We start from the raw sequence: 25,200 nt of genomic DNA on the forward strand, positions 1-25,200 counted from the left end.
GGTACTAGTTTAGGGTACATATGATTTTTGGTTGCTCTATATTACACTTTTTGTGCGGCAAGGTAACAAGAAATAGCTTTTTTGGCACCGTTTTTTTTTTTTGTTATTTACAACATTCATCTGACAGGTTAGATCATGTAGTAATTTTATGGAGCAGGTTGTCATGGACACGGCGATACCTAATATGTATACAATTTTTTTTATTTATGTAAGTTTTACACAATGATTTCATTTTTAAAACAAAAAAGTTTTAGTGTCTCCATAATCTAAGAGCCATAGTTTTTTCAGTTTTTGGGCGATTATCTTAAGTAGGGTCTAATTTTTTGCGGGATGAGATGATGGTTTGATTGGCACTATTTTGGGGTGCATATGATTTTTTGATCGCTTGCTATTACACTTTTTGTGATGTAAGATGACAAAAAATGGCTTTTTTTACACCGTTTTTATTCTTATTTTTTTACGGTGGTCACCTGAGGGGTTCGGTCATGGGATATTTTTATAGAGCCGGTCGATACGGACGCGGCGATACCTAATATGTATACTTTTTTTTTTTTTTATGTAAGTTCAACACAATGATTTCATTTTTGAAACAAAAAAAATCATGTTTTAGTGTTTCCATAGTCTAAGAGCCATAGTTTTCTCAGTTTTTGGGCGATTATCTTGGGTAGGGTATGATTTTTGCGGGATGAGATGACTGTTTGATTGTTACAATTTTGGCGTACATGCGACTTTTTTGATCACTTTTATTACCTTTTTTGGGAAGTAAGGTGGGCAAAATTTCAATTTCATCATAGTTTTTTATTTTTTTATTTTTATGGCGTTCACCGTTCGGGTAAAGTAACATGACCGTTTTATAGATCAGGTCGTTACGGACGCGGCGATACCAAACATGTGTAGGGAATTTTTTTTTTTTTCATTTTTAATCAGTGATAAATATGTTTTTTGATTTTTACTTTTTTTTCACTTTTTTTTTTTACCCAGACCCACTTGGTTCTTGAAGATCCAGTGGGTCTGATGTCTGTATAATACAGTTCTTACACTTTGTCTGAACAGATCTATGCCTTTAGCACAGATCTGTTCAGCACCATGGACAGCAGGATGCCCGAGACGGCGTCCTGTTGCCATGGGAACCTTCCCCGTCTGCTCAGTAGTGGCCAGAACTGCGCAGACGGGGAAGGGTAAGGAGGGGGGCTGTCTGGGGGCTCTCTCCCTCTCCATCAGGGGGCTGCAAAGGCACAGAAGCCCCCCGATGGGAGAGGGAGGGAGCTCCCTGAGCTGTTAACCTTTTCCATACAGCGGTCCGTACGGACCGCGGTATGGAAAGGGTTAAACGGCTGACATCGCATCACAGATGTCAGCCGTTTATACCAGGGTGTCAGCAATGTACTGACACCCTGGTATACCCACTTTACACCAACAATTATTCAAGGGGAGGCGGGCGGGGGATCGCGATCCCGCCTGCCGCACCGCCCGCAACACCCCCCCTGCACCTCCCACCGGGATAAAATCATTCAGGGGTGCAGGAGGGGTGAAACATATATATTTTAGGAATACTAAAGTTTCTGATCCCCGTGGTCAGGGACCGCGGGGATCAGAAACTGCAGAAAGCGCAACAAACCGCAGGTCTGAATTGACCTGCGGTTTGTTGCGATCGCCGACATGGGGGGGGGGGTCACGGGACCCCCCCCCGTGCATTTAGCAGAGGTGCCTGCTCAATGATTTGAGCAGGCACCTTGTTCCGATCACAGCCGGCCGGCCGGCAGTGATCGGAACAACACATGATGTACCGGTACGTCATGTGTCCTTAAGGACTCGGGAAACATGCCGTACCGATACGTCATGTGTCCTTAAGGGGTTAAGCCTAATCCACACGTCAGCGTTTTGGTCAGTGATTTCCATCAGTGATTGTGAGCCAAAACCAGGATTGTAGCCTCCACAGACCTAAGATATAAGGGAAAGATCTGCACCTGTTTTGTGTTTAGAGCCGCACCTGGCTTTGGCTCACAATAAAGCCTCATTCAGACGGCCGTATGAACAGATCCACACCCATTCCGCAATTTTGCAGGTGGTCTGTGGATCCATTCATTTCTATGGGCCCTCAAAAGATGCGGACAGCACACCGCGTGCTGCTCGCACCCTTATTCCATGTCGCGGCTCCGCAGAAAAGATAGAACATGTCCTATTCTTGTCCGCGGACAAGAATAGACATTTTCTATTATGGTTGCGGCCCGCAAATTGCGGAACTCACATGGCCGGTATCAGTGTTTTGCGGATCTGCAAAGCACTACGGCCGTCTGAATGGGCTCTAACTGATGGAAATCACTGACCAAAACACAGACGTGTGAATAAGGCCTCATGCACACGACAGCTGTGTGTTTAGGGGTCTGCAAAACACAAATGGCGTCCGTGTGCGTTCTGCAATTTGCGGAACGGCACGGACAGCCATTGATATAACTGCCTATTCTTGTCTGCAAAACGGACAAGAATAGGACAGGTTATATTTTTTTTTGCAGACCACGGAAAGGAGCAACAGATGCGGACAAAACACGGAGTGCTGCCTAAGGCATTAAACTGGTTTTAGTAAAGTACTGAATATTTTTTCTGTCCGCTGCAAATAAAGAGCACAAAATCCTATAGATTCATAACACGTACAGAAAAGCTATACAGAGTGTATAGCCCCAAGATGAGCAGCAACATGGTTAGCTGGCTATTTGTTATCTACCCATGTTCTTTTTAAAGTGAATTTCATATCCTCTGGATAGGTCATCAGTATCTGATCTCTGGGTGTCCGACACCCGTGACCCCTGCCAATCAGATGCTTGCAGTAGCGCCGCAAACTTATTCAACATAGACAGATTCCCTTTACACACATTTGCTTCAGCTTACAGTAAGGCTACATGCACACGACCGTATGTGTTTTGCGGTCCAAAAATTACGGATCCACAAAAAAAACGGATGACATCCGTATGCCATCAGTTTTTTTTTTTTTTTGTGGATCCATTGTAACAATGCCTAAAATAGACAAGAATAGGACATGTTCTATTTTTTTTGCGGGGCTACAGAAGGGACATACGGATAGCACACGGTGTGCTGTCCGCATTTTTTGCGGACGCATTGAAATGAATGGGTCCGTATCCTTTCCGCAAAAAAAAACGGAACGGACATGGAAACAAACAACGTTCGTGTGCATGTAGCCTTAGTCAGAGAGTAGGGTTCCCTGCTTGACAAGCCAAGGTGGCCAGTGGCATTCACATATATAAGGAGACCAAAAGTAAAGGTGCAGAACTCTCATCAGGGAAGATTATGCCTGTTAAAGGGGTTCTCCGGGAATTAAGAAAATGAAAATGCATAAATATTACTTTATTATAAATATATTCCCAAATACCTTCCATTAGATATAATGGATCATTTTGTCTAGGGAGCAATCATTAGGAGAAACAAAATGGCTGCTGTCCTATTAGTACACACAAAACCTGTCCTAATTACACAGCAGGACAAGTTACTTCACAACACTGAGGTAAGGAGCTGCTTTGTCCTCCTCGTCAGGGATTATGATCCTGAAAACAGTTTAATATGATATTTAGCTTAATCTCTGTAGGAATGGAGTTTATGAGGAGACATGAAGTACAGAAAGGATGGACAGGACAGTCTGTGGTAATGGAGACTGCATACAAGTGCTGCTGCTCATTAGCCACATCTGCTCATGGACTCTGAACCCCTTTTAAGGAGTTGTGTCGCGTCAACAAGTAGTATTTCTCATTTAGATAAAGTTAATACAAGGCTAATAATGTATTGTTGTTATCCATAATAATGTGTCCTTATCCATATTATCAATATTATCCATATTGTTATCATCATATTACTTCCTTTGTTGGCTGGATTCATTTTTCTATCACATTATACATTATGGAAACAAGCAGTGTAAAAAGTGATGGAAAAATGAATCCAGCCAGCAAAGGAAGCAATATGGATAATCACAATACATTAGTAAGTGGCTTGTGTTAACTTTCTCTACACAATAAATGCTATTGGCTGAAGTGACACAACCTCTTTAAGGAAACAGATGCCTTTGCCTTTGCATGCTGAACGGGGGTCATGGCCACTGTTCCTCCGATAGATGGTGCCCACCAATCATACAATAAAAAGGACCTGCCACACCTGTTTTAATAGCTACTTGCATTCCCCATGTAACATCTATTCTTATGACTGTATGATGTGCCATTCCTCTATTATTTCTACTAGAAGTTATGAATGAATTGCTAGCAGTCTGCAGTAAGGGTACAGAAGGGTGGTAACCAGTTGGGGGGGGGGGGGTGTACCTGCACAGTCTGAAAATAGCAGCATTGATTGGATAGAGTGAGTCTGTGCAGGTACACACCCCCAACTGGTTACTACCCCTCTGTACCCTTACTGCAGACTGCTAGCAATTCATTCATCACTTCTAGAAGAAATAATAAGGGAATGGCACAACATAGAGCCATAAGAATAGATGCTCCCGAATTGTTATTACATGGGGAATGCATGGAACTATTAAAACAGGCATGACAGGAGTGGGGACAGATCCTCTTTAAAGGAGTTGTGTCATCTCAGACAATGGGGGCATATCGCAAGGATCCCAGAGGTGGGACCCGCACCTTTCTGGTAAACGGAGCCGGCAAAGTCCCAGAGGGAGCATCAGGCATGCGCGCAGCTGCCTTCCATTGATTTCTATGGGGCCAGTGAAAATAGCCAAGCACTGGCCAGGCTATTTCCGTCGGCCCCGTAGAAATGAATCGGAGCGGTGGCCACACAAGCGCAGTGCGCTTCTATTCATTTCTATGGGGATTCCGAAAATAGGCTAGGACATATGAGATAAGTCTTTAGCTATGATAGAGATGTGTGAATATCATTCTATTCTGTCCAGGACTATGTAACTAGATGATTTTTATGTAGTTGCTTTAAGCTGTTTCTTCCTTTGCCTCAAGTGCCTCCCCTCCTCCCTTTGCTCAGTCTGCCTGTTTATACAACGATGACGAGAGAAGTAGGGGGCATGAAGCTGCGGGCTGAGCTCGTCCTCTCTTTTCCCACAGATGTGTCAACAATGATGTATGGACTGTGGAAAAATGCTTGAGCCAATTACTTAGTTAGATGATACCCATGTATACCTATTGCCTATAAAAAAGCACCTCCGTCAAGTGTCATATATGACGTATGCAGTATTAATGTTAGTGAGACGCCATTACAAGATGGCGCTAGCATACAGATGTTTACATTAGCTTGCATACCAAAGTATGTGCAGATGCTAAGTGTTATCTCTTTTCTTCTTATCTTCTTAGCCAATGAAGCAATGGCATGAGGCTCAGTAGGGGAATGCTGAAGTTGTAAAAACTGCTTAACTTACTGTAATAAAGAGAGAGAGATGGTCTTTGACACACCTGTGTGTCAGTGTCTGTCTCTACCACGCCAGGATATTAACCCCTTGGGGTACCCTGATTTGGAGCACCAGAGTGCATCTTAAATGCTTTAATTGGAAGCAGCTTCAACAGCTACCGAAATGCCACCCCACAAGGATGTATGACATACATACTTGGCAGGAAAAGGGTTAAACCTGGAACACCTTTGCATTGATTTTATTTTTATTTTTTAATTGTTCATTAGCTTCATAAATGAAAAATTAGGCAGCTTTTTAAATAGTCTTCATAAACATTTTCCTAACATTTTGCTTTTGCAGAGGGTGTGTATGTCTTCATCTAGCTGCTAGAGCTGCAGAATCTGAGATAAATCCATCTGCTCTCCCCTACCATCTCTCGGTATTAGAGATAGCAATATGGAGTAGGTGGAGGCTGGACACTACAGATGGGTGTGGAGTGGGCCAGTACAATCCAAGAAGTGCAGCTCACACAGGCTGTAGATAGGGAGAAAACTATGCATGAGGCAGTTGCAGGGTGAGGACAGCAATATATCTGACACACAGATCTCACACCCAGCATGTAGTACTGGGAAGGAGACATCCACATGACAAAAGTCTGACACAGCGACGAGTTGCAAATGAAGTATCAGGGGTCTGATTTTTTTTTTTTTTAAAGCATAGTGCGATTTTCAATACTGTAGGGATATCATGCATGCTCTATACTTGCCTCAAACCAGCAGCCATCAATAATCAAGGGTTTGAATGCAAATTCATGAGCACAGACTAAAGAAGACAAAACTTTTACATGTCTTTGTTAGTAATCTGAGGTATAGAAACAAAGCATGCTTTTCACCTTACGCCCAGTAAAAGCAGCTCGGTGTAAAGGAGTATCCCCCATGTCATTCAGAACATTGATGTCAGCTCCAGCCTGCAAAACAACAGAAGAAAAAGTGTGAAACTCAAAGTGGACCTATCGCAGATTTTTTTTTTAAAAAAGTCTAAACTTCTGACGTAATGAAATTCACTAATATATATATATATATATATATATATTATATATATATATATTATATATATATACACACATATACATACACATATATACACACACACACACACACACACACACACACATACACATATACACACTGCTCAAAAAAATAAAGGGAACACAAAAATAACACATCCTAGATCTGAATTAATTAAATATTCTTCTGAAATACTTTGTTCTTTACATAGTTGAATGTGCTGACAACAAAATCACACAAAAATAAAAAAAAATGGAAATCAAATTTTCAACCCATGGAGGTCTGGATTCGGAGCCACACTCAAAATTAAAGTGGAAAAACACACTACAGGCTGATCCAACTTTGATGTAATGCCCTTAATACAAGTCAAAATGAGGCTCAGTAGTGTGTGTGGCCTCCACGTGCCTGTATGACCTCCCTACAACGCCTGTGCATGCTCCTGATGAGGTGGCGGACGGTCTTCTGAGGGATCTCCTCCCAGACCTGGACTAAAGCATCTGCCAACTCCTGGACAGTCTGTGGTGCAACGTGACGTTGGTGGATAGAGCGAGACATGATGTCCCAGATGTGCTCAATTGGATTCAGGTTTAGGGAACGGGCGGGCCAGTCCATAGCATCAATGCCTTCGTCTTGCAGGAACTGCTGACACACTCCAGCCACATGAGGTCTAGCATTGTCAAGCATTAGGAGGAACCCAGGGCCAACAGCACCAGCATATGGTCTCACAAGGGGTCTGAGGATCTCATCTCGGTACCTAATGGCAGTCAGGCTACCTCTGGCGAGCACATGGAGGGCTGTGCGGCCCTCCAAAGAAATGCCACCCCACACCATTACTGACCCAATGCCAAACCGGTCATGCTGGAGGATGTTGCAGGCAGCAGAACGTTCTCCACAGCGTCTCAAGACTCTGGCACGTCTGTCACATGTGCTCAGTGTGAACCTGCTTTCATCTGTGAAGAGCACAGGGCGCCAGTGGCGAATTTGCCAATCTTGGTGTTCTTTGGCAAATGCCAAACGTCCTGCACGGTGTTGGGCTGTAAGCTCAACCCCCACCTGTGGACGTCGGGCCCTCATATCACCCTCATGGAGTCTGTTTCTGACCGTTTGAGCAGACACATGCACATTTGTGGCCTGCTGGAGGTCATTTTGCAGGGCTCTGGCAGTGCTCCTCCATTTCCTCCTTGCACAAAGGCGGAGGTAGCGGTCCTGCTGCTGGGTTGTTGCCCTCCTACGGCCTCCTCCACGTCTCCTGATGTACTGGCCTGTCTCCTGGTAGCGCCTCCATGCTCTGGACACTACGCTGACAGACACAGCAAACCTTCTTGACACAGCTCGCATTGATGTGCCATCCTGGATAAGCTGCACTACCTGAGCCACTTGTGTGGGTTGTAGACTCCGTCTCATGCTACCACTAGAGTGAAAGCACCGCCATCATTCAAAAGTGACCAAAACATCAGCCAGGAAGCATAGGAACTGAGAAGTGGTCTGTGGTCACCACCTGCAGAACCACTCCTTTATTGGGGGTGTCTTGCTAATTGCCTATAATTTCCACCTGTTGTCTATCCCATTTGCACAACAGCATGTGAAATTGATTGTCACTCAGTGTTGCTTCCTAAGTGGACAGTTTGATTTCACAGAAGTGTGATTGACTTGGAGTTACATTGTGTTGTTTAAGTGTTCCCTTTATTTTTTTGAGCAGTGTATATATGAATAAATTTTTTATTTTATTTTTTCTTTATATCTATAAATGCTAATGATCCAACTTAAAGGGGTTGACCGATCTCACCATTTCCATGCCGAGATAGGACATACGCCTGCCCCAGGTGGCCAGGCTTACAGAAACAGTTGGGGGGGGGGGGGGGGGGGGGGGGGGGTAGCGCTCTGCTGTTTCGGTAACTCTCATTGAAGGGGGTGGAGAACTAATCCCATTATGCATAGTGTGGATACGCATAGGACCAACACCAGGTGTCATGGTGCAGGGTGCCAATAGCTACCATGGCTGTTCCCATCGGGTATTCATGGAGGGAATATTGAGCAGCCTCCGGTATGTCCAGGACTTCGTGGAACCTGTCCTGCTGCCTTTCTTTTTACTCAGCAGATGTGGCGTTATAACACCGACCCACTGCCCACACTACCCATCATGTTCTTCTGGGTATCCAGCAGCTCCTCTGGCCAGATCTCTCACCAATCAAGAATATGTGGGACTGGATGGGGTGACCGATCTCCCATACACAGCGACCAACAACCACCGTGGCTTGAAATCCAAGTTGAAAGAGCTTGGATTGACATACCACAGGAGGATAGCCAGCAATGTATCCAGCAGTAGATATGGACAATACCATGCCAGAGTGGCAGCCTGTATCACAGCAAGTTGAGATGGGATCCAGTATTAACCCCTTAAGGACGCAGCCCTATTTCACCTTAAAGAGGACCTTTCACTAGTTTAAAAACTAAAAACTAACTATATCAGTGGGCAGAGCGGCGACCAGGGGTCCCCTGCACTTACTAGCATGTCTGGACGCCGCTCTGTTCGCCTGGTATAGGCTTCGGTCCTCTTTAAGGACTTGGCCATTTTTTGCAAATCTGACCAGTGTCACTTTAAGTGCTGATAACTTTAAAATGCTTTGACTTATCCAGGCCATTCTGAGATTGTTTTTTGTCACATAGTGTACTTCATGACACTGGTAAAATGAAGTAAAAAAAAATCATTTTTATTTATAAAAAAATACCAAAATTTACCCAAAATTTGTAAAAAATTGCAAATTTCCAAGTTTCAATTTCTCTACTTCTATAATACATAGTAATACCTCCAAAAATAGTTATCACTTTACATTCCCCATATGTCTACTTCATGTTTGGATCATATTGGGAATGATATTTTATTTTTTGGGGATGTTACAAGGCTTAGAAGCAAATCTTGAAATTTTTCAGAAATTTTCAAAAACCCAATTTTTAGGGACCAGTTCAGGTCTGAAGTCACTTTGCGAGGCTTACATAATAGAAACTACACCCCTCAAGGTATTCAAACCTGATTTTACTAACTTTGTTAACCCTTTAGGTGTTCCACAAGAATTAATGGCAAATAGTGTTAAAATTTCTGAATTTAGATTTTTTGGCAACTTTTCCATTTTAATCCATTTTTTCCAGTAACAAAGCAAGGGTTAACAGCCAAACAAAATGCTATATTTATTGCCCCGTTTCTGTAGTTTGCAGAAACACCCCATATGTGGCCGTAAACTACTGTACGGGCACACAGTAGGGCGTAGAGGGAAAGGTGCGCCGTATGGTTTTTAGAAGGCAGATTTTGCTGGACTGTTTTTTTTGACACCATGTCCCATTTGAAGCCCCCCTGATGCACCCCTAGAGTAGAAACTCCATAAAAGTGACCCAATCTAAGAAACTACACCCCTCAAGGTATTCAAAACTGATTTTACAAACTTTGTTAACCCTTTAGGTGTTGCACAAGATTTAATGGAACATAGAGATACAATTTCAAAATTTCACTTTTTTGGCAGATTTTCCATTTTAATATTTTTTTTCCAGTTACAAAGCAAGAGTTAACAGCCAAACAAAACTCATTATTTATGGCCCTGATTCTGTAGTTTACAGAAACACCCCATATGTGGTCGTAAACTGCTGTACGGTCACACAGCAGGGCGCAGAAGGAAAGGAATGCCATACGGTTTTTGGAAGGCAGATTTTGCTGGACTAGTTTTTTTACACCATGTCCCATTTGAAGCCCCCCTAACAGGGCCGTCTTTAATATTGATTGGACCCTGGGCAAAAGTTTACTTGGGCCCCCTGGATCCCGCCTTCCCAGACCTTAGCAGGGAATCACGCCCTCCACCACAACACACACACAAAAAATCCACACATCTGGTAGAGTACAGTGAATGACTGTAAATACTTCCAGTTCTGAAGACTCCAGCGGCTCAGAATCAGTGCTCTGGGCAGCTGGGCTCAGGCTGGTAGTGGGCACCGCTCTGCAGGAAGGAGACCAGGGCTCGGCTCACCCTAGCGTTACAGTGCACCCCAGCACCCCACAGTATGCAGCATAGCACCCTATAGTATACAGCAACCCACAGTATGCAGTATAGCACCCTATAGTATACAGGACCACACAGTATGCAGTATAGCACCCCACACTAAACAGTATACAGCACCCCACAGTATATAGTAGAGCAGTATAGCAGCCCACAGTATACAGCACCCCACAGTATACAACACCTCACAGTATACAGTAGAGCCGTATAGCACCTCACCGTATACAGCACCCCAAACTATACAGCACCCCACACTATACAGTACAGCACTCCACAGTATACAGTGCCCCCACAGTATACAGTGCCCCCACAGTATACAGTGCCCCCACACTATACAGTAGTTTACAGTTTATTAGCATAACAGCCCGTCACCTTTTCCTGATGTAATCTTCACAAAAACAGCTCCACAGTTAAGGCAAACTTCTACAGCAACACTCCTGGTAGAAAGGACCTTGATGACCTCATAGCCATGTGACCAGTAATATTGCTAGGTTACTGGTCACATGGTGATGATGTCATCTAAGGTCCTAGAGAATCACAGCTCTCACAGTACGCTGCCTGGAGTGCCGGCAGGCATGGCATAGCAGCACCCCCTGTGTAGCTGACAGCCTGACACCCGGGGCAGTGGCTAGCAGGGCTCAAGAGGCAGCTGCCTTGGGCCCCCCAGGAGCAACTGGGCCCGGGGCAGCTGCCCCTTTTGCCCCTTGTTAAAGACGGCCCTGCCCCCTGATGCACCCCTAGAGTAGAAACTTTAAAAAAGTGACCCCATTTTAGAAACTACGGGATAGGGTGGCAGTTTTGTTGGTACTAGTTTAGGGTACATATGATTTTTGTTTGCTCTATATTACACTTTTTGTGAGGCAAGATAACAAGTAATAGCTTTTTTGGCACAGTTTTTTTTTTTTTGTTATTTACAACATTCATCTGAGAAGTTAGATCATGTGGTATTTTTATAGAGCAGGTTGTCACGGACGTGGCGATACCTAATATGTATACAATTTTTTTTATTTATGTAAGTTTTACACAATGATTTCATTTTTGAAACAAAAAAAATTATGTTTTAGTGTCCCCATAGTCTGAGAGCCATAGTTTTTTCAGTTTTTGGGGGATTATCTTAGGTAGGTTCTCATTTTTTGTGGGATGAGATGACGGTTTGATTGGCACTATTTTGGGGTGCATATGACTTTTTGATCGCTTGCTATTACACTTTGTGACGTAAGATGACAAAAAATTGCTTTTTTTACACCGTTTTTTTTTTTTTTTTTTACGGTGGTCATCTGAGGGGTTAGGTCATGTGATATTTTTATAGAGCCGGTCGATACGGACGTGGCGATACCTAATATGTATACTTTTTTTTTATTTATGTAAGTTTTACACAATGATTTCATTTTTGCAGCAAAAAAATCATGTTTTAGTATCTCCATAGTCTGAGAGCCATAGTTTTTTCAGTTTTTGGGCGATTATCTTGGGTAGGGTATGATTTTTGCGGGATGAGATGACGGTTTGATTGGTACTATTTTGGCGTACATGCGACTTTTTTTTATCACTTTTATTACCTTTTTTGGGAAGTAAGGTGGGGAAAATTTCAATTTTCTCATAGTTTTAATTTTTTTATTTTTATGGCATTCACCGTGCAGGGAAAGTAACATGACCGTTTTATAGATCATGTCGTTATGGACGCGGCGATACCTAATATGTGTAGTGTATTTTATTTTTTTCATTTTTATTCAGTGATAAATGTTTTTTTTTTTTTATCTTTACTTTTTTTTACTTTTTTTTGACCCAGACCCACTTGGTTCTTGAAGATCCAGTGGGTCTGATGTCTGTATTTTACTTATACTTTGTCTGAACAGATCTATGCCTTTAGCACAGATCTGTTCAGCGCCATGGACAGCAGGATGCCTGAGAAGGCGTCCTGTTGCCGTGGGAACCTTCCCCGTCTGCTCGGTTGTGGCCACAACTGAGCAGACGGGGAAGGGTAAGGAGGGGGGCTCCCTCCCTCTGTCACCCCATCCTGTCTGGGGGCTGCAAAGGCACAGCAGCCCCCCGATGGGAGAGGGAGGGAGCTCCCTGACTGTTAACCTTTTCCATACAGCAGTCCGTATGGACCGCGGTATGGAAAGGGTTAAACGGCTGACATCTGTACAGATGTCAGCCGTTTATACCAGTGTCAGCAATGTGCTGACATTCTGGTATAACCACTGGACACCAATGAATTTTCAAGAGGAGGCGGGTGGGGGATAGCGACCCCCCCCTGCACCACCCGCCGGCATAAAATCTGTGAAAAATCTACATTTTGGGCATTTTAAAGTTTCTTATCCCCGCGGTCCTCAGAAACTGCAGAAAACGCAGCAAACCGCAGGTCTGAATTGACCTGCGGTTTGCGGCGATCGCCGATACGGCAGGATGCCGGCTGAGTGATTTCAGCCAGCATCCTGTTCGGATTAACCCCTGCGGTGCCGCAATCGCGATTTAAACTTAGGGCGTACCAGTACGCCCTGAGTCCTTAAGGATTCGGGAAATAGGGCCTACCACTACGCCCTAAGTCCTTAAGGGTTAACCACCTCAGCTTCCCTAGCTTAAACACCCTTAATGACCAGGCCACTTTTTACACTTCTGCACTACACTACTTTCACCGTTAATTGCTCGGTCATGCAACTTACCACCCAAATGAATTTTACCTCCTTTTCTTCTCACTAATAGAGCTTTCATTTGGTGGTATTTCATTGCTGCTGACATTTTAAATTTTTTTGTTATTAATCGAAATTTAACAAAATTTTTGCAAAAAAAGGACATTTTTCACTTTCAGTTGTAAAATTTTTTTAAAAAAAACGACATCCATATATAAATTTCTCTCTAAATTTATTGTTCTACATGTCTTTGATAAATAAAAAAAAAATGGTTTGGGTAAAAGTTATAGCGTTTACAAACTATGGTACAAAAATGTGAATTTCCGCTTTTTGAAGCAGCTCTCACTTTCTGAGCACCTGTCATGTTTCCTGAGGTTCTACAATGGCCAGACAATACAAACACCCCACAAATGACCCCATTTCGGAAAGTAGACACCCTAAGGTATTCGCTGATGGGCATAGTGAGTTCATAGAACTTTTTATTTTTTGTTACAAGTTAGCGGAAAATGATGATTTATTTATTTTTTGTTTTCTTACAAAGTCTCATATTCCACTAACTTGTGACAAAAAATAAAAACTTTCATGAACTCACTATGCCCATCACGAAATACCTTGGGGTGTCTTCTTTCCAAAATGGGGTCACTTGTGGGGTAGTTATACTGCCCTGGCAATTTAGGAGCCCTAATGTGTGTGAAGTATTTTGAAATCAAAATGTGTAAAAAAATTACCTGTGAAATCCTAAAGGTGCTCTTTGGAATGTGGGCCCCTTGGCCCACCTAGGCTGCAAAAAAGTGTCACACATCTGCTATCGCCGTACTCAGGAGAAGTTGGGCAATGTGTTTTGGGGTGTCATTTTACATATACCCATACTGGGTGAGAGAAATGTCTCGGCAAAAGACAACCTTTCCCATTTTTTTATACAAAGTTGGCATTTGACCAAGATATTTATCTCACCCAGCATGGGTATATGTAAAATGACACCCCAAAACACATTGCCCAACTTCTCCTAAGTACGGCGATACCAGATGTGTGACACTTTTTTGCAGCCTAGATGCGCAAAGGTGCCCAAATTCCTTTTAGGAGGGCATTTTTTGACATTTGGATCCCAGACTTCTTCTCACGCTTTTGGGCCCCTAAAATGCCAGGGCAGTATAAATACCCCACATGTGACCCCATTTTGGAAAGAAGACACCCCAAGGTATTCAATGAGGGGCATGGCGAGTTCATAGAATTTTTTATTTTTTTTGCACAAGTTAGCGGAAATTGATATTTTATTTTTTTTTCCTCACAAAGTCTCCCTTTCCGCTAACTTGGGACAAAAATTTCAATCTTTCATGGACTCAATATGCCCCTCACGGAATACCTTGGGGTGTCTTCTTTCCGAAATGGGGTCACATGTGGGGTATTTATACTGCCCTGGCATTTTAGGGGCCCTAAAGCGTGAGAAGAAGTCTGGAATATAAATGTCTAAAAATTTTTACGCATTTGGATTCCGTGAGGGGTATGGGGAGTTCATGTGAGATTTTATTTTTTGACACAAGTTAGTGGAATATGAGACTTTGTAAGAAAAAAATAAATAAATAAATTTCCGCTAACTTGGGCCAAAAAAATGTCTGAATGGAGCCTTACAGGGGGGTGATCAATGACAGGGGGGTGATCAGGGAGTGTATATGGGTGATCAGGGGTTAATAAGTGACAAGGGGGGGGGGGGGTGTAGTGTAGTGGTGTTTGGTGCTACTTATTACTGAGCTGCCTGTGTCCTCTGGTGGACGATCCAAGCAAAAGGGATAACCAGAGGACCAGGTAGCAGGTATATTAGACGGTGTTATCAAAACAGCGTCTAATATACCTGTTAGGGGTTAAAAAAAAAAAAATCGCATCTCCAGCCTGCCAGCGAACGATCGCCGCTGGCAGGCTGGAGATCCACTCGCTTACCTTCCGATCCTGTGAACGTGCGTGCCTGTGCGTTCACAGGAAATCTCGCGTCTCGCGAGATGACACACGGATGCGTCCAGGAGGAACGAATCGACCGCCTCCAGGACGCATCCGTGCGTTAGGCGGTCGGGAGGTGGTTAAAGGGAACCTGTCACCGAGATTTTGTGTATAGAGCTGAGGACATGGGTTGCTAGATGGCCGCTAGAACATCTGCAATACCCAGTCCCCATAGCTCTGTGTGCTTTTATTGTGTAGAGAAAACGATTTGATACATATGCAAATTAACCTGAGATGAGTCCTGTATGTGAGTTGAGTCAGGGACAGGACTCATCTCAGGTTAATTTGCATATGTATCAAATCGTTTTTTTTACACAATAAAAGCACACAGAGCTATGGGGACTGGGTATTGCGGATGTGCTATCGGCCATCTAGCAACCCATGTCCTCAGCTCTATACACAAAATCCCAGTGACAGGTTCCCTTTAAGGTGACTCTGCCTCCAGATAAACCCTTCTGCAGAACCCAAAATAAAGGGTGCTCCATATTGGTTGTGTGATCATTCACTGAGCACCACTAGCATCACAATGTTTCAAGGTGTTCTTTTTCATTTTCTGGCAGTGTAAAAGAGTTTGCAGGAATCTACAAACTGCAAACTAAATTTTCTCTAGGGAAAAGACAGCCACCTAGCAAGAGCAGCCACCCCACCCTCCTGCTTTTAGGCTGGCCGTTACTCTTAGACATGTTACCACTGTAATGTGAGTATAACCAATGACAATCAATGGAGGTTGTAAGTTAGTCTAACTGCAGGCAAATCAACGCCCATTAGTCCACAAAATCTATACAATCTGTGGACTACAAAAATTGTTATTGTACGCGTTTATATCTCATTGCAAGCTCCTGTATGCTGTGAAGTTACACCTGATAAACCTTTTTTATATATCGTAGATATATACACAAGGTAAACTATCTGGGGTTGCGCTCATTCACCAGCAAATCCACTTCTTAGAATTTGGCCTCCTTCCATCATCTCTTATCTTAGTGAATGGATAAGTAATTCTGATGACAGGTCCTGCCTATGCGGAGCTTCACCTGAGGGGAAGCTCTGTTACAATCAGGAGTTCCCTGGTAGTAGTGATTATACGGACAGTAATGCATTCGATCACTTTTTTCAGGAGGCAGGCGTCTGTACCCACAAGCTGAGGCTAGGTGGCTGCTTCCCAAAGAGAAAAAATTCCAGCTAGAAGTTTAACAGGTAAAAAAGATTTTTTTTAAAAAGGACAATGCTGTCCACAGCAGCAGATCAGTTCACATCTATCATGTTCTCCTCCTCAGAAAGACGTAAAATTGTTTCACAAAAGGCAATAATACTGGCCCTGCGTAGCAGATTTTGGGAATTTCTAAACTGTTGTTGTGTAACTATGTGCATTCATAAAACATGACAGAGCACATACGTTTTACTAGAAATATTAAGACTAACCTTCAATAAATCTTCTACCACCTCCCAATGTCCAAAATAACATGCAAGATGAAGAGGCATCCATCCCATATTAGACTTGCTTTTACCTAGAGACAACAACATAGGCAGTAACTGGGGATCACAACTTGATAAGTAAAGCGTTGTATTTACATAGGACATCTCCTACATGTTTAGGAGACCTGGTCCCTGGACTCTCTACTTGACCAAAAGGAGATCTTGGCACAAAGCAGAGGGAACACTTGCCTTAAGAAAACTGTGCAGGGGGTATGTCCACCATGAATATCTACTGCATATTCATACGCTCTTTATGTAACTCCCACTGACTTCAAAGAGAGTGTTCTGCTCGAGTGTAGCCGCCTCTACCTTGACGCTATTCAGAGAGGGGTCTGTCTAAGTATTTAAAATGGGAAAACCTCTCGTCCAAAATTGTATGCCAATTTCATAACTATTTGTAAAGTAAATCAAATTTGCCACTAGAGGGAGCTTAGGAACTCACTGCATACTGGTTTATCATTGAGCCTAAAGGGGTTTGTCCAGCTTTATAATACCCTTTACATTTGGCCAATATTGTTGTGTACCTAAACAAAAACAGCTGCTCTGGTCCAGCGCTGAGGGTCAAATCCAAGCTGCTTGCAGTCCCTGAAACTTCCAGGCAGGAATCGGTGATCTCATTGGTGACATGTCCCCAAGCAGCGGCATGGAGTAGGGGAGTACGTTATTTACTTTAGCTACTACGTAGTACTGCCAAAAGTGGTTATAAAGCTGGACGACCCCATTATTTATGTGTTCCATGCTGCCCTGCTATACAGATCACTGGTAACACCCATAGATCACTGGTATAAGTGATCTGTATAGATACACATACAGAAAAAAGCATGTTCTCTACATACCTCAAAGGCCTGTCTATACAGCACAACTGATGTTACTGGGATCCCCAGCAGGCGCAGCGCCTCCGCATTCGGAAACACAGCGATCAGGGGAATTTATGTAGTAGGGAACTGATTATGTCACAGTACATAATTGTGCCAGCCTGATCCAACCGATGGCACTGCATGTAAAAATGCATCAAACTCAACATGTAGAATAATGGGCCGTAGGCACAGAGGCCAGTTCACCAGCCCGTTAATTTACATGTGGTCAGGGAGGGGTTAAATAACTACTTTTTTTAACCTTTGCAATCTATATTCACTGTAATCTGTCCTTTTCTGTAGCCTTCTAGAAGTGCCCGGACGCCATCCAGGTTTCCATTTCGGGCGTCGTGTAGAAGTTTCTCCTCAGGTTCACTGTTCATGTCTGAAGGGAAAGGGTTGAACAGATGAGTCGGTGAAACAAGAAAGGTTCCCTGCGATACTCTGCCTAGGCCCTGTTCACATCTGTATAACCGGAACCACGATGCAGTGTCGGATCAGTCGTACCACGGACATGCAACAATGTCCTTCCTGTGAAATCTGACGGAATCCGCAGCACAGCCATTACAGAGAAACAGGTCTGAACAGAGCCTTAGGTCAGGATTACACATAGAAAATTTATTGTGGAATTTCACTGCATAATCCAGACCAAAAACTGCAAAGTACAGTACTAAAAGAAAATCCACAAAGTACAGATTTTAGACAGATGAGCTGACAATTATGTATATTTTTACATTTATCTATGAAGGATTAAAGGGTTTTTCTGAGTGTTTAATTTTGATGACCTATCCTCAGAGATCCGACTCCCCTGACGATCAACTGTTTGAAGAGGTCATTGACGTCACATCTCTTCCATCACAGAATGGGCCTGAGCTGTAATACCAACCACAGCCAATGGATGGTACTGTGCTTGGTAAGCAGTGAGAAGGCCACAGCACTAAGCGTTTCAGGGCTCTCACAAGCGGCCCAAAACGGATCAGTTTTGCCCTAATGCATTCTGAATGGAAAAGGATCCGCTCAGAATGCATCAGAATGCATCAGTTTGCCTCCGTTCCGTCTCCATTCCGCTTTGGAGGCGGACACCAAAATGCTGCTTGCAGCGTTTTGGTGTCCGTCTGACAAAACTGACCAAAATGGATCCGTCCTGGCACACAATGTAAGTCAATGGGGACGGATCCGTCATGGCTATGTTAAAGATAATACAAACTGATCTATTTTTTGTACACATTCATGGATGTACGATGAATAAAGATCGTCTGGAGATGCTACCGTCACATGGTGTTTGAATGCTATCCTCAGGATAGGTGATCAATATTAAACACCAGGAAAACCCCTTTAAAGGAAGGATATGCCCCCATTTTCTGATAGGTGTGGGTCCCAGAAAACGGAGAACAGAGCGGGGAAAGGTGCTGGAGGGCACACAGCACAGCCGCGCTCCATTCATCTATATGGGACCGCCGAAAATACGCTCGGCTATTTCCGTCGGCCCCATAGAAATGAATGGGAGCGGTGGCTGCGCAAGCGCGGTGCACTCCCATTCACTTATATGGGGAGAACGCTTGGTGGTGGCCGAACTCCAGAGTCCTCCAGCCACCAGTCGCCCCGCTCTGTTCCGCTGGGACACGCACCTATCACAGAATGGAGGCATATCCTAGCCATATGCCCCCATTGTCTGTGATTGGAATACCTCTAAGTGAGGCATGCTCAACCTGCGGCCCTCCAGCTGTTGTAAAACTACAACTCCCACAATGCCCTTCTGTAGGATGATAGCTGTAGGCTGTCAGGGAATGATGGGAGTTGTAGTTTTGCAACAGCTGGAGGGCCGCAGGTTGAGCATCCCTGCTCTAAGTAATATACCTGTTGGGTAAAAGGGTATTCCCCGAATAACATTTCTCTAGCATAGGAGATAAATGTAGGATTCCTGGAGGTCCAGCTGCTTGGATTGTTCACTGATCATGAGGGTCCCGAGTCCCCTGTGTGAATGAAGCAGTAGTGCACATGTGTGACCACAGCTCCATTCACTTCTGAGTCTGCAGGAGATAGCAGGGGGCTACACTCGGCAGTCCAGATATATTAGAAGTATGCCACCAATATCTATGCCGAGTCAGCATCTTTAAAGTGGGCATTATATGTCACTTACTAACAGATCTCTATTGAAGCTTCTGGGCCCTTTCTATATTTATGAAGCCAAGGACCACCCAATGAAACACAGTGCACCTAAATCTGCTCGACTGCCAGCGCTTGGAACCGAACCCGAGTTCGGGAAATGGTTTTTTACAGTATAAATTAATTTCTGAAGTTATTTTGTGAAGTCTCGTGAGACTTCACAAAGTAACAACTTTGGCTCATCGGAGCCAATACATTCTAAGGGCTCATTCAGACGGCCGTATGCTGTCCGCAAAAATACTGAATGCTATCCGTTTTTTTGCGGATCCGCAAAAAAAATGAAACATGTCCTATACTCGTCCGTGAAAATCAGGACATGGCCCCATTGAAGTCTATGGGTCCGCAAAAATACTGAATGCTATCCGTTTTTTTGCAGATCCGCAAAAAAACGGATAGCATTCAGTATTTTTGCGGACAGCATACGGCCGTCTGAATGAGCCCTAATACTGTACAGTGCTCCTGCTCCGTACAGTATTAAAATGAAGTTTTATGCGAAACATCCGAAGTCGATTCGCTCATCTCTAGCCAGGAGCTCTATCTAGATTGGTGAAGAGGGTGGCAAAGCGAGGGAGACAAGAAACATGGCTTTGATGATAAGGAAAACGCCCCAGAAGTTGTAATAAAGATGTATTGACAGGTTATATATATATATATAATGCATGGTAATATTGTCAGGTATGACGTTGCAATAAAGTGGCCAACCCCATTAAAGGAAAAAAAAAAGCTAAAAAGTCACAAATTTTGTCACAAAGCGGCAGTTGCCAGGTGTAATGATGTTTACCCTGTCAATCAAAGTGCAGGGGGCGCACCAGCAGCAGAGCCTCGAGGTGTAACGGTAACGCCCCCATTGCTCCTAGAGGCTCATTTGCATATATTAAAACATAATTTTTCTCAGTAATGCGGGCACATATGAACATGGGACCAACACAGATGCCTTCAGCTGCCAAGTGCACATATAACAGGTCAGACAGGTAAAAATCTGCTGAGAGATGCCCATTAACATATCACAACCATTTTAAAAGATATCTATAAATGAAGTGCTGTATTATTTTTAACTTCATTGTGAAAGATATTGTTACTAAGTGGTCAATATTTCGGACTAGATGATACATCTTTTGAAATAAGTTTGGGGACCTGTCACACGAAGAGAGAACACAAGAGATTCTAAAATATGGAACCAAATCCAGTCACGTACTGGTTCCTCTTTCCTATTTTCATTTCCAGGTTTTTCCTCGGCACGAAGAGTGATCTGCTCTTCTAAACTAAAAGTTAAAAAAAAATTGCTTCTGTGAGCGTACGGTATAATCACTAGTACAAACAGCCATAGAGCGGGTCTCCAAGCTCGGGACCCTGTAGTATGAAGAAGAAAGGAGAGCCACCCTGGCTGTATAGAGTTGTCCATGTTCTACATGCAATGCACATGCACAGGTAAAGTAGGGGTTATGCCAAGATTTAAACTTATCCCCTATACACAGGATGGTTGATAAGTAAGTATCTCAATGATCAAGAAAATAGGGGTCCTGTCCTCCAGTATGAATGGAGCAGTGGTCGAACATGCACAGTGCCTCCCCATTCTTCTCTGGGGATGTCAATCACTGGTTTTGGCGGTTACCTAGGGTAGGCGAGCATGTCGCTGCTGCAGTGCCAGAAACAGAGACAACTGGAGAGGCGGCACTGGTATCGTGAAGACTGAACAGCAGGGGGAGCAATGCTTTATTACATTACCTGCCTTTGGCTACATTTCTGAGGGGTTTTGGAAAACCCACTCAGGAATGAAATGACGCAGATTTCCTGCAAATCCACAGCATTTTACAATACCAGCAAAATAGATAAGGTAAAATCTTATCTATATGCTACAAAAAAAAAGAAAATAACTGGCAAATTTCACCCATTTCAAGGTCTAGTGTGAAACCGTGAACATTTGCTTGTAAATCAGGCATATTTTGCTGCCATAAATGACATCCTATGTGGACATACCCTCAAAGTGTCCAACTTTGGGGGCCTTTCGGCCAGACTTCCCCTACACCAGTGGTTCTCAACCTTTCTAAAGCCGTGACCCCTTAATACAGTTCCTCATGTTGTGGTGACCCCCAACCATTACATTTTTTTCCTTGCTACGTCATAACTAATTTTGCTACTGTTATGAATTGTAATGTAAATATCTGATATGCAGGATGTATTTTTATTGCTACAAATTGAACATAATTTAAGCATCGTAATTAATCACAAAGACAAAATGTTATATATTGTCAAATATTTATTTCTAATTACAAATAAATGAAATTTTGTATTGAAGCATGGTGTATAAATCAGTGGTGCTTCAAGTCCCCCCCAAATAAATAAATCAGAAGTGCTCAGGGTCCCCCAAATAAATAAATCAGCGGTGCATCAGGTTTCCCCCAAATAAATAAATCAGCGGTGCTTCGTGTCCCCCCAAATAAATTAAGCCTTGCTCAGCCAAATAATTAAAATAAAATTAGCCAGGCTCAATTAAATCATTGGTGGCAGTGGTGCTCAGCGGCAGTGTCATTAACGAAAAAACTCGGACCTCAGCAGACAGGCGGCCCGACTTACCTGTCCAGACGTCAGGCTCCTTCAAGCACAGGCAGTGATAGGACATCACCTCCTGTGCGCGAGGATAAGGGGCCGCTGCCGTTGTGCGGGCGACCCACAATAGGAAGCCTCAGGCGACCCCCCGGAAAGGGCCGATCGACCCCCAAAGAGGTCGCGAACCCTAGGTTGAGAACCGCTGCCCTACACCCTCGAACCTGCAGAGGGACGCATACTTCCCTGCTCAAGATACTTCGGTCCCTGAATGCTGCTGCGGTGCTCCGGTCCACGCTGTTTGACAAGAGTCTTGTGGATGCAGCAGCCAATGACTAACCACAGTGGGCCGTCCCAAATGAACCACGGTACATGACACGTGGGGGGGGGGGGGGTGTCCCTGCTGCAGCCAGTCATTGGCTACAGTGGTCACACGACTCCCGTCAAGCAGGTTTGTGAACGGGGACTGGAGCGCGGCACAGAAGGTGCTGGAACCCAGTGGTGGGGAGCAGGTAAGTATGCTTCCCTCTGCAGGTCTGGTGATGTGGGATGCTCTGGCCAAAAGTACCCCGAAGATCTTCAAATGGCTGCAATTGCTGATGAGGTAATGACGGAGTCTGGCGGCAGCAGTGACCCCCCTCAGCTACTGATTGGATCACACAGTCAGGTTTAAATGCCCCTGTTTGAGCATCCAAAAAGTTGGGTGGTATGCTACTGTGAAGGGGGCACAGGTGGGCATAACTACTGTGGAGGGGGCACAGGTGGGCATAACTACTGTGAAGGGGGCACAGGTGGGCATAACTACTGTGAAGGGGGCACAGATGGGCATAACTACTGTGAAGGGGGCACAGATGGGCATAACTACTGTGAAGGGGGCACATCTGGCCATAACTACTATGAGGGACATTACTGTGAAGGGGGCACAATGGGGCATTACTACTGTGAAGGGGGAACAATGTGGGCATTACTACTGTGTGCAGGCACAAAGGGGGAATAATTACTATATAGGGTCATTAACCCTTTAAGGACTGATGACGTAGCTGTACGTCATGGGTCAGATCGCTAAACATGGCGCCCGCTGCACACCGCAGGGTTTCTACTATTTTAAATAGCAGAGACCTGCGGCACATGTATCATTTAGATGTATATATCAAAACAGGCCACTAGGTGGCAGCCTTGTATTGATATGGTGCAAATGAAGTCTTCAATGATGGCTATTTAGCCATCACTAAATACTATGGGCAATCGAATAATTTCCAGTTATTGTCACCCAAGGTGACGTAAAAAAAAAAGTTAAAAAAATAATAAAAAAAAGTAAAATAAAAAAGTCAAATCACCCCCTTTTCCTTAAAATAAAAATACTTAACCAATCAAAAAAAATAAACATCATAGGCATCGCCGTGTGCGAAAATGCCCATACTATTAAAATATAACAATATTAATGGCATACGGCAAATGGCGTAGCGGGGAAAAAATAAAAACAGCCAATTTGCCATTTTTTGTCACTTCAACTACCCAATAATTTTTTTATAAAAAGTGATCAAAAAGTCGCACACACTTAAAATTGGCATCTCAAAATGAGCCCTCACACAGCCCCGTACACATACCGGTAGCTACAAAAAAGTTACAGGGGTCAGAATATGGTTATAAAAAAAAAAAAAAAAAAAAGTTTTTTCCTCAATGGTTTTAATTTTTTTTCAGTATTACATTTTTTTTATTCAGTATTAAAACGCAAGAAAAATTATGCAAGTGTGGTATCGTTGGAACCGTACTGACCTGGAGAATGACGATAACAGGTCAATTTTACCGCATAGTGTACAGTGTAAACAAAAATTTCAATAAAAACCTTTATCAGAATTGCATTTTTTTCCCAATTCCACCCCATTTGGAATTTTTTTCCCGCTCCCTACTACATGGTATGCAACCGTAAATGGTGCCATTAGAAAGTACAACTTGTCCCGCAAACAATAAGCCCTTATGAGGCTATGTGAATGGAAAAATAAATAAAAAGTTAGGACTATGGGAAGGCAGGGAGTGAAAAACAAAAACGCAAAAATGGAAAATCCCAGGGTCCTTAAGAGGTTAAAGAGACTGGGTGTGTATAGTGATACTTTGAGTTAGAGGTATGAAAAAAATTGCGCCGCGTGGGCCGCATATATTGTCCCTCTGCAGTTGGGAGGTATGGGGGCAACTACTTTTTTTTTTTTTTTTGCTTGAACACAATTACAAACCCTGAGATAGACATGAATCATATAAATGAGATACATATATAAATATGATATAAATAATTATTAGTGTGTAAGGAGCTCAGTGTATAGTGGCAATCTGTTATGCATGTTCCCGGGCTGTCATGTGACACAGTGACGTGCTGCAGGCTGGTGACACCAGGGCAGCCAGCATTACACAGACATTACACAGACACACTTACCACACACACCGCTCCTCACCTACAGTATCCTGAGGCCACGGCGGCCAGAGACGTGGACAGGGAGGAGAGCGGAGCGCCGCCCCTCACACATGGCTGCTATTATGCACACGCTTCCTGTTTATCGCCTGACGGCTGTGGTGCTGAGTAATGCTGCTGCCCGCCCCGAAGCAGGCATGGGGCAGTAACTTACCTCCAACGTGACAGACTATGAGAATGGCCACAGCTGGAGAAGTCTTTCACATTGCCATGCTGCACGCCTCTTTTGGAGGGACAGTTCCTCTTTTCGACCCAAGTCCCTCTGGGGAATTAATGCATAAATGTGCATTTAGAAATGTATTAAATTGCTCCTTACTAAACCATCTGTGTGGTTTCTACCTGTGTATTAGACCATAATGTCATTATTTGGTGCAATTTGGACCTTAAAATATCTATAATCTGCTGATTTATGTGCTAATATTTACATGGATAAGTGGCAATTAGCAAAAATTGGCTTCTACCTCACAGGGTATTTTTTTTTTACTTCCTCTGGATCAACTTGCAGGATGACAGGCCGACCTGGATGGACAGGTGTCTTTTCTTGGCCTTATGTACTATGTTATTATGGATATGGAAGTGCAAGAAGAAAAATGTCCCAGGGGCTCCACGTGCGGTAA

General features: G+C 43.6%; 1 protein-coding gene across 4 annotated transcripts in view; it reads right to left on the minus strand.

The window, feature by feature from the left end:
• OSBPL1A (oxysterol binding protein like 1A) overlaps positions 1 to 24,667 on the minus strand; it is a 190,978-nt gene extending 166,311 nt beyond the window's left edge. Inside the window, exons 1-4 of one of the 4 annotated variants that reach the window (XM_040432360.1) lie at positions 24,567 to 24,667; positions 17,672 to 17,794; positions 16,502 to 16,587; positions 6,243 to 6,317 (exon numbers count right to left, since the gene is read on the minus strand). In XM_040432360.1, coding sequence (XP_040288294.1) covers positions 6,243 to 6,317; positions 16,502 to 16,587; positions 17,672 to 17,792 — 282 coding nt within the window. In that variant the 5' untranslated portion in view covers positions 17,793 to 17,794; positions 24,567 to 24,667. Of the gene's footprint in view, positions 1 to 6,242; positions 6,318 to 16,501; positions 16,588 to 17,671; positions 17,796 to 20,770; positions 20,839 to 24,537 lie in introns of those variants that run through there. The other 3 variants (XM_040432359.1, XM_040432361.1, XM_040432362.1) reach the window with 3 other exon arrangements.
• Positions 24,668 to 25,200: the final 533 nt, after the last annotated feature.

Source organism: Bufo bufo, chromosome 5 (genome assembly GCF_905171765.1).
Source record: "Bufo bufo chromosome 5, aBufBuf1.1, whole genome shotgun sequence".
Taxonomy (NCBI): domain Eukaryota; kingdom Metazoa; phylum Chordata; class Amphibia; order Anura; family Bufonidae; genus Bufo; species Bufo bufo.